General features: G+C 60.2%; 1 protein-coding gene across 1 annotated transcript; it reads right to left on the bottom strand.

Annotated features, from left to right (window-relative positions):
• Positions 1-91: 91 nt before the first annotated feature.
• SCNN1D (sodium channel epithelial 1 subunit delta) lies at positions 92-12,632 on the bottom strand. Its single transcript, XM_049875495.1, is given in 14 exon segments — positions 92-1,076; positions 1,158-1,224; positions 1,379-1,431; positions 1,544-1,601; positions 1,683-1,761; positions 1,914-2,031; positions 2,230-2,328; positions 2,405-2,598; positions 2,825-2,877; positions 3,073-3,245; positions 3,415-3,628; positions 4,356-4,647; positions 12,221-12,254; positions 12,375-12,632. Coding segments are annotated over 14 exon segments (2,058 nt in total). The 3' UTR covers positions 92-710.
• Positions 12,633-12,689: the final 57 nt, after the last annotated feature.

Raw genomic sequence — 12,689 nt, 5'->3', positions numbered from 1 at the left:
CCCTGTTCCTGCTGTGGTCTGCCCTGGGGAGGCGTCAGCCTAACCAAGCCAGGGTGATGTGGAGGTGCACACAGACACTAGCCACCCCGTGGAATCATGATTTTATTACAAAACAAACCAAGGTCACCAAGTGTCTTGGCCAGTCTGTATCCTTCCTTCCGCCTGCTCGATGGAAGCTGTCCCAAAGGTAGGGCAAGCTCCACTTGATACATGAGCACACAGACAGGCACAGATGTGTAGACATGCTCAGAAACATGGAGGAGCCCCTCACACACACAGACACACATGCGCCCCCTCCACACACACAGAGACAAACACATGCATACACAGAGGCACACAGATGCATACACAGAGGCACACAGATGCACATGCACACACGCAGAGGCACACAAGCACACAGGGTCACTCCTGAAACATGGAAAGCCAGAGTGGTCTGGATGCTCCCTCCTCCTGGGTCTGGGCCTCCTTCAGACCTGTGACCCCCACCTCCGGGGAGGGCACCTGGGCCCACGGGTTGCCTGGATGTGCCACAGCCCTGGCATCTGCTCATGTGCACCAGGTGCTGTGCTTCCTGGGCCTCCTGGGCTTGCTTGGGTGGCAGAGACCCCCCTGTTGGGGGGGTCTGGCCCACCCTGGGCAGTCAGGACAGTCTGATGCTGCCAGAGCCCCCAGGATCAAACAAAGTAGCTGACAGCCCCTGCAGGGCTGGTTCAGGTGCTGGGAGTCTGGGGAGGGTGGCGATGGGCTCCATGCCCGATCTGACTCTTCAGCTGAGACTCCCACTGGGGCCCCTGGAAGCGTCCGTGGGAGATGAGGCTGCCTTGGCCCCCTAGATGCTTGGCCTTGTGCTGGCAGCTGACGGGCATTTGGCCGGCCTCCAGCTGGGTGTGGGATGCCCCTGCTGCCGTGCTGGGCCCAGTCTGGGATGCCCATGCCTCACAGAGCCGGTGGTAGCCCAGCAGCAGGGCAAGAGCCACTGCATCAAGCAGTAACTCCAGCAGCTCCACCAGGGAGAGCACGGACATGCCGAACAAGAGGCTCATGAGGTCTTTCATATCTGAGAACAACTTCTTCACCTGTGTTGAGGCCCATGATGAGTTGGCACATGGCGGCCCTCACCCCACCCCCTAGGCTGGCCCAGCCTGCTGTTGGCTCACCGGTGGCGTCTCCTTCATCTTGAGGTAGCTGTGCCTCTGGTAGATGTTCACTTTGGCAATGTTGCTTCTGGGTGGGAACAGAGGCATGAGGGGGCTGGGTCAAGCCGGGCCCTGCTTGGTGGGGCACCTCTTTGGGGCCCATGAGGGGAAGGGGCACTAGGGGGCATGGTTAGCAGGGGGAGGAGCTGGGACACAACCCCTTGGGGGGGCAGCAAACCTACCTTGGGCTCTGGCTCCGGTTCTGAGGACCCCCAAGCACAGTCAGGATCCAGTCCTACACACAGGAGTTTCTATGTGGCTGCTACCCCTTGCACAGCCCTCCACCCCCAGCACCAAGGGGCAGGTCCGAGGGCAGCCCGCACCCACATCCCTTCAAAGGCACTCACAGCAGACTTGGACGAAGGCCACCTGGAGGTCCCCATGGAGAGCTTGTAGAAAGACTCACTGAAGAGACAGACCCATCCATCAGCCCCCTGCCGTGGTACTTAAGGCAGTGACCTCTGATCCCCAAGGCCCCCCACTCACTTGCAGGGCTTGAGACACAGGGAGAAGCAGGAGAGGCTGTGAGTTTCCAGTTCCTGGTAGAGGCTGTAGAAGCAGTGACCTGGGGAGTCAGGGATTACAGATGGACCCATTAGGAGATGCCCGAGGGTGGCTGGGAGGTGTGGGGTGACTCCGCTTCCAGTGGCCCAGGCCGGGCGGGCAAGGGTTCACTCCAGGCAAGGAGGGTGGTGGGTGGTGGTGGGCGGGGCTCACCCCAGGCCGGGTGCCGAGCGTAGGTGCAGTACTCAGCCCCCGCCGGCAGGGGGTAGCGGTAGTAGCCGCATGAGCAGTTCTTGACCATCAGCTACTGGAAGCAGGAGACCAGGCAGGCCTGGGAGAACAGGAAAGGATGGGAGCTGGGAGCCCCGAGGGCCACCGTACTCTAGTCAGGGGCCCGCCAGCATGCCCAGCCCCCTCCTTCTCGCGGCCGCCACCTCTCACTGTCCGAGACTGTGGGCCCTGTGCTCTGCCCAGGGTGAGAGAGGGTGGTGGCCACCCTGAGCGCCCCCCGCCCCTGATGCGGCCCCACCTGCGTGGTGTAGGACGTGTTGTACAGCAGAGGTACTTCCGCACCGTTTTCTCTGTCCACGCAAGCCCCGTAGGGGCTCCGGAGCCGATGCACCGCCTCCTGGTGGGAGGTGGCTGCCTCAGTTCCCGCCTCCTGCCAACAGGCCCCGCCCCGCCCCAGGAAAGCAACCGCCCACTTCTATGATGCTGATGGTAGTCTCTGTCCCTGGCAGGATGCTGAAGCTGCGGGCCTCCAGAAAGCGGGGCTCCAGGAAGGGTGGCTCCAGGAAGGGCGTGTACTTGCGCCCGTGGACCATGATCTTTATGCCGGCCTCCGTGGACAGCAGGGGGAGGTGATCCTGCTGCTCCACCCTGAGCAACAGGGTGATCCCTGGGGGAGGAGGACAGAGTGCAGCAGTCCACACCCAGCCTAACCCCCTCCCACTCCCCAACCTGGTCCCCTGCTCACACCCGGCCCAATCCACTCCCCGCCCGTATCCCGGCCTAGCCCGCTCTGCCTATACCCTGGACGCAGCCACCGCCACCACCACCTTTGCCTGGCTGTTTCCGTGCCCATTTCCACCTGGCCCTCACCTCTGGCCTAGGCTGCCCCTCACCTTGGCTGATGTCCTGGTGCGTTGATGTCAAGATGTCATTAAAGGTGTAGCAGCTGCCGTAGATGGGTCTTGAAGCTCCTGGAATGCGGGCCTAGGTTCAGACAAGCCCATGCCATTGACGGGTACCCCACTGGCCAATTTCGAGTGACTTGAGGGGTCGCGGCCTGTCTTATCTCTGCAGGAGCTATGTGTGGCCAACGTCCAGCCGGCAGCACCCAGGGCTGCACCAGCCCAGCCCAGCTCCTCACCTGGCTAGACAGTCCCGCTGGTTGTCCTCGCAGGACAGGACAAAGTGGTTCTGGTGGCTGTCTTCCTGGGCGGTGGCCAGGATGTTCATGTAATGGAAGTGGTACCATTCCTGCACAGCCTTTTCACCCGAGGAGTAGGTGCGGTTGAAGCAGTCACTGCCCGTGCTGTTGCACTGGGGGCACGTGGCGGGGGCGTCAATCCTGCGGCCACAGCCCCCTTGTCTGCCTGCCTGGCTAGCTTGCCTCCCCACTCCCATGCCATGCTCTCCCCTCCCATAGTCCCTCAGGGTGAGGGCACGTGGGGATCCCTGCCACAGCCCCATCAGGGCTAGGGACACTCACCAGTCTGAACCCCACTTTGTACTGGCTGCCTGTTTCGATCAGCCTCTGCAGACGGAGTTTTCGGTCCAACTGGAAGGTGGTCTCAGGGCCTGGGCTGTTGGCCATTGGGGCAGTGCTGGTGGGCCACCTGCCCTCACTGAGGTTGAACTTGTACAGAGAGTAGATGTTCTCCCGTGCGAACTCATCCAGCTCCTCCAGGTGCTGGCGGACCAGCCTGGGTGAGACAGGTGGGCACACTGAGACAGAGCCACAGCCCTGAGGCTCATTGAACCAGTCCCTGGGGGCATTACTGGAATGAGCTGTGTAGAGCGCCAAGGCACTGACCCCAATGTTGCAGCACTCTGCAACCTCAGTCTCCCAATGTGTGCCACCCAGGCAAAGCCTGGCCCCCTTCCCCTGACATCTGAAGGCGCTCTTTAAATTGGGAGCATGACTTAGGAGTTTTCCACTTTCCATGGCTCCTGGGGTTTGCCGGACAAGGCAGGTCCCCCAGCCCAGCCCAGCCCTCGTGCCTGCCCGCCCCCATTGCAGCCTCCACCATCCTCCTGGCCCACTCATCCCCTCTGTTTTCATCCGTGCTGCCTCCTCACTAGCATGCAGCCCTGCTCCCTTCCCAGTGACACTGGAACTGGTCTCTGGGCTGCCCTTCTGGAAAGCATCCCCCTCTCTAGCCCCTGGGGACAAACTGGCCACACAGGGCTGGAATTCCTTCCTGTCCTTAACCCTCCTCCTCCGCCAGGTAGAGGTCTAAGAGGTCCTGGCTGGGCAAGGGGCTCGAGGAGATGGGGTCATTGCTGACCAACTGAGGCTGTGTAGGGGGATGTCCACAGGCTGCCGGGGGAGGAGTCATTATCCTCCTGCCAGCCCTGGTCCAGCGCCCCCCTATCTGTGACCTGGCCCAGCCCCCCATTCCCTTTCTGGTTCCCCACCCTCTCCCTCACTGGTGTGGGTTCATGTCGCACAGTGTGATGGACGGGGAGAGCCTGCTGCCCCCGTGCACAGGCACCGTCCTGGCAGCCTGGTAGCCCAAGCACTCCTGAAGGTGTAGTACGAACTTCCAGCAGAATATGCCCAGGGTACCCAGGAGCAGCAGGCCCCAGGTTGCCCTCCGGAGGCAGCTGCGGCTGGAGCCAAGCAGGCAATGGGGGCCATGGATGGTGGTGTTGGTGCAGAAAAAGGTAAACAGCTCCGTGAAGGAGGAGTGCAGCTCCACCAGCCCGTCCTGGCACTCCTCTCAGCCGGTGGTGGTGGTGGTGATGGCTGGGCCTGGGGGTGCCTCCAGGTCCCTGGTCCTGCGGAGGTTTCATGGGTCCTGGCTCCTGCCTGGAGCAGATAAGCGTCTCAGAAGGCCCCCGGCCCTGCCAGGACTCTCCCCAGCCAGGAACGGACAGGCTTCCATTCTCAGCGCCTAGGGACACTTCGCTGACCCACCCCTGTGACACCAGGTCAGGCTCCGGGCACTGCCTTGGGCCAGTCTTATCAATAGCCACAGTTGGAGCCTGGGTGGTTGGGGTGGCTGGAGGGCAGACGGACATGGCGTCCTGGGCCCACCTGACCCTGCTCGCAGGCAAAGTTGTGGTCGATGGGGCTCCTGGGGATCCAGGGTCCAGGAGACCTGCCCAGTGGGGGGCTGTGTTGTATCCATGACCCCAGGGCCCAATGTTGGAGTCTGGAGAGCCTGAGGAAGATTCATCTCTCTCGTCCCTGTTTCAGGACCTTGGGCAGATCAGAGGCATAACTAAGCTATGGCATGTGGGGCAAGTGCCCTGAGCGCCTCTTGAAAAGGGATGCTAACGAGCAGTTTCTATTGGCCATGTAAGTTTCTACTGGCAGCTGTGAGAGATCATTCAGCAATTTAAAACTAATTGCCGTAGGTCCTATTTTTTGTAAATAGGGCCCTGTTTGGGCTTTAGGACAAGGTGGGCAAGGGGGCTAGCCATTTGTGGGGTCCCGAGGGTCCTAGGGAAAGGGGGCCACTACAGAACCCTGGCTATGTCCTGCCTGGCTCCAGGGTTCCCCAGCCAGCTGACCCCTCTTGGACAGGCCTGAGATTCAAATGCCCCCCATACAGGGACAGACAGGCAGCTGCCTCAGGGCCTGGCGATGCTCTGAGTCACTTGAACGTGCTTCCTGTGGACTTTCCATGGTGTCCCCATCTTGGTCTGAATCAGCTGAGCCTCCCTGTGCCTGCCCAGGGTACCACCTGCTGGGCTCTGGCCCCTTCCCGCTGCCCAGGTGCTGGGCAGGCCCTCGGGAGGGGGCCAAGAAGGGAACATCTGCTGGGTCTTGGCCAACACATGCCCTATCATGTATGCCCAGGCAGGCTGCTCACGTGTGTGCTGGGAACCTGCGTGTAGGGACAGGCCAACCAGCTGTGTGGTGTCCCAGGGCTGAGGGGCGGAGGGCAGGATTGAAGCCCCTTGGCCCCACATCCTGTGAGCTCGTGCCATCATGGTCCCCTGACAACACGGGCTGCACCCATACCTACATCCCCGTGACCACACTGAGCCCATCAGTAAGACAGGACTGATCAGCTGCACCTTACAGGTGAAGTTCTGGAAGTTTCTCTCAGACTCCTATAGCTGCTTTTCTCTCCACCTAGACTCCCTCCTGCCACAGCTGGGGCTACTAGGGCAGGAAAAGGAGGAGCTCTGGAGAGAGGCTCTTGGGGACCAGTCAGAGCCTCCAGGGCTTCCCTGAGATAGGGTCGGGACTCTGGACACCAGGACAGAGAGTGCAGACTCACAGAGGTCCCAAGGCCCAGAGAAGAAGTGCACACCCCCACCCATACACAGGTACACCCATGCGCGCATACACACGCACACATGCATACGCACATGCTCTCTTTCCACAGCCACCAGGCATTCCGTCAATGCCCCTGCAGGGGCTTCGTGCCTCCCCATGTCCCCCTATGTGTGTCTGTGTGTGGTGGCAGGACCGTGGTGGCAGGACCATGATGGCTTCTCCTCCCAGCCTGGCTCCAAGTGGACTCACACTTTTGTGTCCTGTATAGAGTGTGGCATGAGGACTCACTCTGTGGGGGTGCCCACCCTGGATGCCTTCGTGGGCCTATCCAGCCCACGGCACGGGCCACGCACCCGCCACATGGAACACATAGCTCCCTACTCAGGTGTGAGAGATCAAGGCCCTGAGATGACTGTCCCATTGTCCCCACCAGGATCTTCCTTGACGGCACCCCAGAGGCAGGCATGTGAAGGGGAGCCCCGAGGAGCTTCTCTTGCCTGCCCCCGACTACATCAGACTCCTTGCCCACATTGAGTCCCCATCCACCCGTCTGGGTACCTTGAGGTCAGAGCTCCCAGGGGCAGGCACCTCCATGCTCGTTCCTGTCAATTGGCACAATGGTGGTGGCTTAGCAGATGACAAGGCAGGGATGTGGCCTGAGGCTGGCTGGGCAGCCTCCTATTTATGAGAGGCCAGGCATGCAGGGGCGGGTGGTGAAGGAGGGGCTGAGTGGGCCTGGGGGTGGCCACGCCTGCTCTCGAGACCTGGAAAGGAAAGTCTTTGAGGGCTGGGATGTGGGGCCCAAGAACCTGGGGCAGCTGGGGCAAGGGAGGGAGAGGAGAGGTGTGTGTTGGGCTGGGAGCCCCTTGGGTGCCTGGTTTGCCTGCCCTGAGCAGACCGCGCCCGGCCCTGGAGCTCAGATCCATACTTGTGCAGTACAAGGTCCAACACCTGCTCTTCCTCCTCCCTCTGACCCCTCACCTCAATGCCCCCTCCTTCTGCCAGGCTAATGCTGCCAGCTCTGACTACAAGCGTTCACAGTGGGGAGAACACTGGGTGGGGGTGGGGTAGGGGTCGGCCTGTCTGCTTCCAGCACCCAGGTGTCTGGTGGGACCAGCCATCGGGATGGGCACTAGTTGTAGGAACAACCTGGGGCCTGGTGTGGAGACAGCATTTGGTGCCCCTGGGTGGGCACCTTAGCTCAGCCTCCCGCCAGGCACTAATGTCACCAGCAACCACACTATACACTAAGACCACAAAGCACACGCTAAGATGACATGCCACCTGCTAAGACCACATATCCTGTGAGAAGATGACACCACATGCTACGACCACTGTGTTGGTCATCTAGTGCTGCTATGACAGAAATACCACAAGTGGATGGCTTTAACAAACAGGAATTTATTTTCTCACAGTTTAGGAGGCTAGAGGTCCAAACTCAGTGTGCTGGCTCCTGGGGAAGGTATTCTCTCTCTGTCAGCTCTGGAGGAAGCTCCTTGTCTCTTCTGAGCTACATTAGCTCCTGGCAGAGCTTCACATGGTTTGGCATCTCTCTTCCCCCATCTCTACTTCTCTCGCTTGCTTGTTTAATCTCCTTTATATCTCAAAAGAGATTGACTTAAAACATACCCTACACTAATCCAGTCTCATTAACATAACAAAGACAACCAATTTCCAAATGGAATTATAACCACAGGCATAGAGATTGAGATTTACAACACATATTTTGGGGGGGACACGATTCAATCCATAACAACCACACCCTGAGTACACATACACCACACTAAGTAAGACCACGTGCCGCATACTAAGATAACGTGCCAGGAGCTAAGACTACCCATCCCATGATAAGGACGCACAGCACACACCAAGACCACACACCACACTTTAGGACCACACACCACACATAGGGTCCAAATGACACTGTCTCTGAGTCTGAAGTCCTCAGCCTACGTGTGCTCATGTGAAGCCAGGGGTGTGCTGAAGGCAGGACCATCAGGTGTCCCTGTGCCTCCAGGATGACGAAGTGTCCCTGTCCCCCAGAATGATGAGGTGTCCCTGTGCCCCCAGAATGACCCGCCGTCCTCCCAGGATGAACAGGTGGCCCTGTGTCCCGAAGACCACCAGGTGTCTCTGTGCCCTCAGGACCACCCACTGTCTCTGGCCCCACTGGACGACCCAGTATATCCATAGGATGACAAAATGGCCTCATCATCCGAGATGACCAGACCCTCAGCCTGGTACCGGGCTTGAGGTTTGGGCTCAGGCCCTGCAGCCCCCCTCCAGGGCAGACTCTGGGTTCCTGACACCACACCCTAATCGGTGCTGAAGGCCTGGGCTCTGAAGAGGGTGTGGCATGGCCCTCATGGGCTTGGAAGGAGGCAAGAGGCCCCTGTGAGGTCACAGGAGGGGAAGTCATGTGGGAAGCAGCTGGACCCTAGTTTCACCCTGACCTGCGTGTGAATCACATCACCATCACTGACCAGCTATGTGAGGTACCCAAATTGCTCAACCTGTCTGAGCCCGTTTCTTCAAGTGTAAGGGCATAAATTCAGAGGTCAGACCAGCTATATTGAGGGTGCGGAGCCCCAGACTTGGTGGAGGCCAGGGTGTCGCTGGCCTCCCTCCACACCAAGCAGTTTCCCTCCAGGGGTGGGTCTGTGCACCTCAGATCACACTGCGGAGCTGACCGGGGGCAAATGCTGCCGGGGGAGGCCATCAGTGGCAGCAGAAAAAGGTCCCCCAGGCTCTATCTGGGTAGTTAAAACTGGAGCAACCTGTGTCTCCAGGCGTCACAGGGTTGCAACAGCGAGCACCAGGAAAGCCACCTCTAAGGACAGAGCAGTAGGGTGCCCGGGGGGAGGGGGTAGGCCCAGTATAGCTGAAGGGAGATTTCAGGGAGCAGGGACTGTGGCCCTCCTGTGGGAGACGGGGCTCCAGCCAAGGGCAGGGGCAAGGAGTCAGAGCTTGGCTTGTAGGAGGCATGCTGCCTCGCCCACCCTCCTCACTTTTGCTTTGGGAACTGCTAGATACCACCAGATGGAGCTACCAGAGGGTTGAGGGGCTTCAGCCATGGTCCCACATCCCAGCTCTGGGCCTGGGGAGAGGCCAGAGGTGGCCCCAGAAGATACACTTGATAGGGCAGGGGGGTTTCCTGCTGCCTGACCCTTCCCAGTACAGAGACAACCTCTGGTGCCAATGAGGTCGGTTGGTCCTCCCTCCAGGCCCTTCCCCTCTCCTGCCCCCTAGTCCCCTGCCAGCCCCCAGGGGAACAGAAGTTGCTTTGGCTGGGGTGTCCTGGTCCCTGGCCTGAGGCCGGGCCATACTGGCTGTTCACCGGTGTGGGGCAAGAGCAGGCGAGGGTGTTGAGTGAGTGGACGAGTGCGGCCTTGGCTCCCCTCAGCCTTCTGCCCTCTCTGGCCAGCGTGCTGAGCACTGCCCCAAGCTTGGCCCTTCTCTCCCTAGGGGGGGCGACCTTGGGAGAAACAAGAGGCTGCCTGAAGACTGCAGGTGCCCTGGGTGTTGTATAGGACTCGAGGCTGGGTTCCACCCCATGATGAACCCCACATTCAGGGATAGCCCAGAGTCTGCCCTCAGCCTCTGCTTGGCCCTGGGGGGCTCTGGTCCAACCCATATGAAGCCTGAGGCCTGTGGACTCTGCATTCCTGTGCTGGATCCCAGTGGGGTGAGTGGGCCAGGGGCTGAAGTCAGGTCCCTGTTACCAGGCAGGGAGGGGGCCTCCTTGGTGCTCCTGAAGGCCTTGCCCACTCCTAGCACAGGCCACACTGTCAGGGCATGGGCCCCACATGCTGTGTTCGTGGAGTGTGTGGTAGAGCAGATGTGGGCTGGCTAGTTGTCCCCCGCCTCCCAATGTGGGTAGGGGTCCACGGGGAGGGGCAGAGATGTACAGTGCCGGCTTTCCCTGGCCACCTCCAGGCTCTCTTTTGTGCCCTCCCTTGAGCCCGGCCAGATCCAAATGGTGTCCACTGGTCGGATGTGATTGGGAACTTCAGGTCTGGCCCTAGGGAGACAGTTTGTTGGAGAGTGGTTTCTTGAATCTCACCCTCTAGCCTCCCGGCAACTGTCAGGACACAGGTACCTCTGTCCAGGATGAGGGAAGAAGTGGCCAGTGTTGCACTCTTTCTGAAGCCTGGCCATTGCAGATGGCAGCTCCAGTCACGCTGGCTGCCCAGTGCACACTGACAGGAAGTCCTTCCCTAGGGTTCTTCCAGACTCTCCGACTCCAAAAGGGATTCCTGCCCCTGAGGTGTGGCTTTAGGGTCTGAGAAGTCCCAGTCACCATCTGAAAGGCAGCTGCCCGCCCAGCTGTCCACATCCTGTCCTGATCCTGAGGCAACCAGCTGGACAGCCAAGGGCCTGAGTCTGCTGACCAGAAGGCAATGGGTGTGGAGTTGGGGTGAGGCCTGGGGAGCTCCTGTGGTCACACCTGTCTCAGGTGTGCTCGAGGAGCATCCTCTACACCAAGATGCTCTCCACAGGATGCTCCCAAACTCCAGCAGGGACATCATGCCCCATTTTGCATGGGTGGTAACGGTGGTGGTACAAGGAGCCAAGAGAGGCCCCTGACCTGCCCCTTCCCTAGTTGTGCTTTACCGGTGTGTGTGGGTTTAGTGGGCATCCTGTGCCCATATTCCCAGTGCCCTGGTGGCCCCTTTACATAACTTTCCATGAGCTAAAATCAGCACCACCCACTCTTCCTGGAGGTGACAGGGCTCTGGGGCGGAGGCGGGAGGAGAGCCTGAGACTGAGAAGGCTCCAGGGGCAGAAGCAGGGGATGGACTCCCAAGAACTGGGTCATGACATTGGATGTGGGCACATACACACAAACACAACACAGGCAGGCACGCAAGCTCCTTCCGGGCCCCGAGACACCCTCTGTGGGCACGGAGGCCAGGATGGCTGCCAGCCTGCCCACCCTCTGCCAGCTCTCCAGGGTCCAGCACCGTGATGAGCCCTCTAGGAGCCCAATTAGCCCCTTCTTTCTGCATTGGTGGAGGCTGCCAGCCAGTACCTCCCACCGTTGGTATTTGTTTCCGCTACTGTGGGGGCCGCAGGGGCAGAGGCTTCCTGGGACAACCTGTGGGGGCACCCCAAGTCCCCCGCTTGGCCCCATCCTGGCTGCCTCTCACAGTGGTAGGTTATATGCTCACTTGCCCACACCTCCCCTCGTCCAGATACCAACAGTCCCGCCCCTACCATCTAGCTGCCCACCTGTCAGACACACTCGTGTCCAGCCAAACATCTCTGAGTCAGATGTGAGGATGTGAGAGTGAGATGCTCTCATGCTTGGCACTCTGCCCTGGGGAGGTACGAGTCCACAGGCAAATCCAGTGAGTGGGGCTGCAAGGCCTCCTCTGTGGGTTCAGCAGGCAAAGACAGGGAGAGGGAGGACACTGGGGTGAGGTCATGGGATGCAAACCATTCAGGAGTATGTTCATGCGTGTTCACGCGTGTGTTCACATGTGTCTCTGAATACAGGAGCGTTTGACACCTCAGCCCCAGTGAGCCCATCTGTGTGCCTGATTCTCAGCTGACCCAGGGCTGGTGCAAGAGTGGAGGGCAGACAGCCAGGCTGAATCCAAGCTTGGAGATGTCGGCCATGGGCCAAGGGTCGGCCTGGAGCTGTTCTGAGCGGGGTAGTCTGCTGGGGTCCAGGGCTATGGCTACACCTGCTGCAGCTAGAGCCTTGTGTGATGCCATTCCTGGGATCCAGTCCCTCTCTGCTCCCTAGATGCCCCCGCCCCCGACGTGCAACCTCCCTGCTTAGCCCCTCTTCAGATGGTAGTGGCTGGGTGTGCCTCCCCCTCCACCCAGGGCCAGGGAGGGGACCGTGGGGGCAGGAAACAAGCTCAGTGCAGTGTCCACTGGTGCACAATGACCTATTCACAGGCTGGGTGGGAAACTCTGGGGGTTGGGAAACAGTGGAATATTTTTATGAGCAGGCTTTCCCCATAGAGGCTGTGGAGCTGTGTAGGCTTGCCCACGCAGACCCCACCTAGGACAGGTTTTCCAGCAGGGCTCAAGGACCCCCATGTCTCACCTGTGCGCAGACAAGGCAGCCCAGGACCTGATTCCTAGGGACCCAGAGAGGGGCTCTGAGAGGTTGGGGGGCAGGTCTGGTCACTGACGGACTGGGTTACTTCACTGCTGTCCTGTTAAATGGGAAATGGGAACAAGACTCCGGGTCCCCAAACCGGACGGGGCTGATCCTTGGGATAGTGGCTGGAGTGAGGGTTGGTGGTCCCTGTCATGGCCACCCTTTCGCTGGACCTGTCCTGTGAACTGCGGCCCTGGCTCGGCCGCTCTCGGCCAGAACGGGAAGCTTGGCGCCTCCTTCTGCCGCTTGACGCCTCCCCTTCGCTCGCGTCCGCCTGGCCGAAGGGCACTCTGGCTGTGGAACGTCGGCCTCGGTATCCGGTCTGCTGAGCCTTGCGCAGCCGGCAGCGGGACATTGACACGCGGGAGCGGTCAGCCAACGCCGCCTAGAGCGGCCGCCCCCGCACCCCGGA

Source organism: Elephas maximus, chromosome 3 (assembly GCF_024166365.1).
Source record: "Elephas maximus indicus isolate mEleMax1 chromosome 3, mEleMax1 primary haplotype, whole genome shotgun sequence".
Classification (NCBI taxonomy): domain Eukaryota; kingdom Metazoa; phylum Chordata; class Mammalia; order Proboscidea; family Elephantidae; genus Elephas; species Elephas maximus.
Note: the sequence above shows the minus strand (reverse complement) of the source record. Positions and strands in the feature narration are given on the sequence as shown.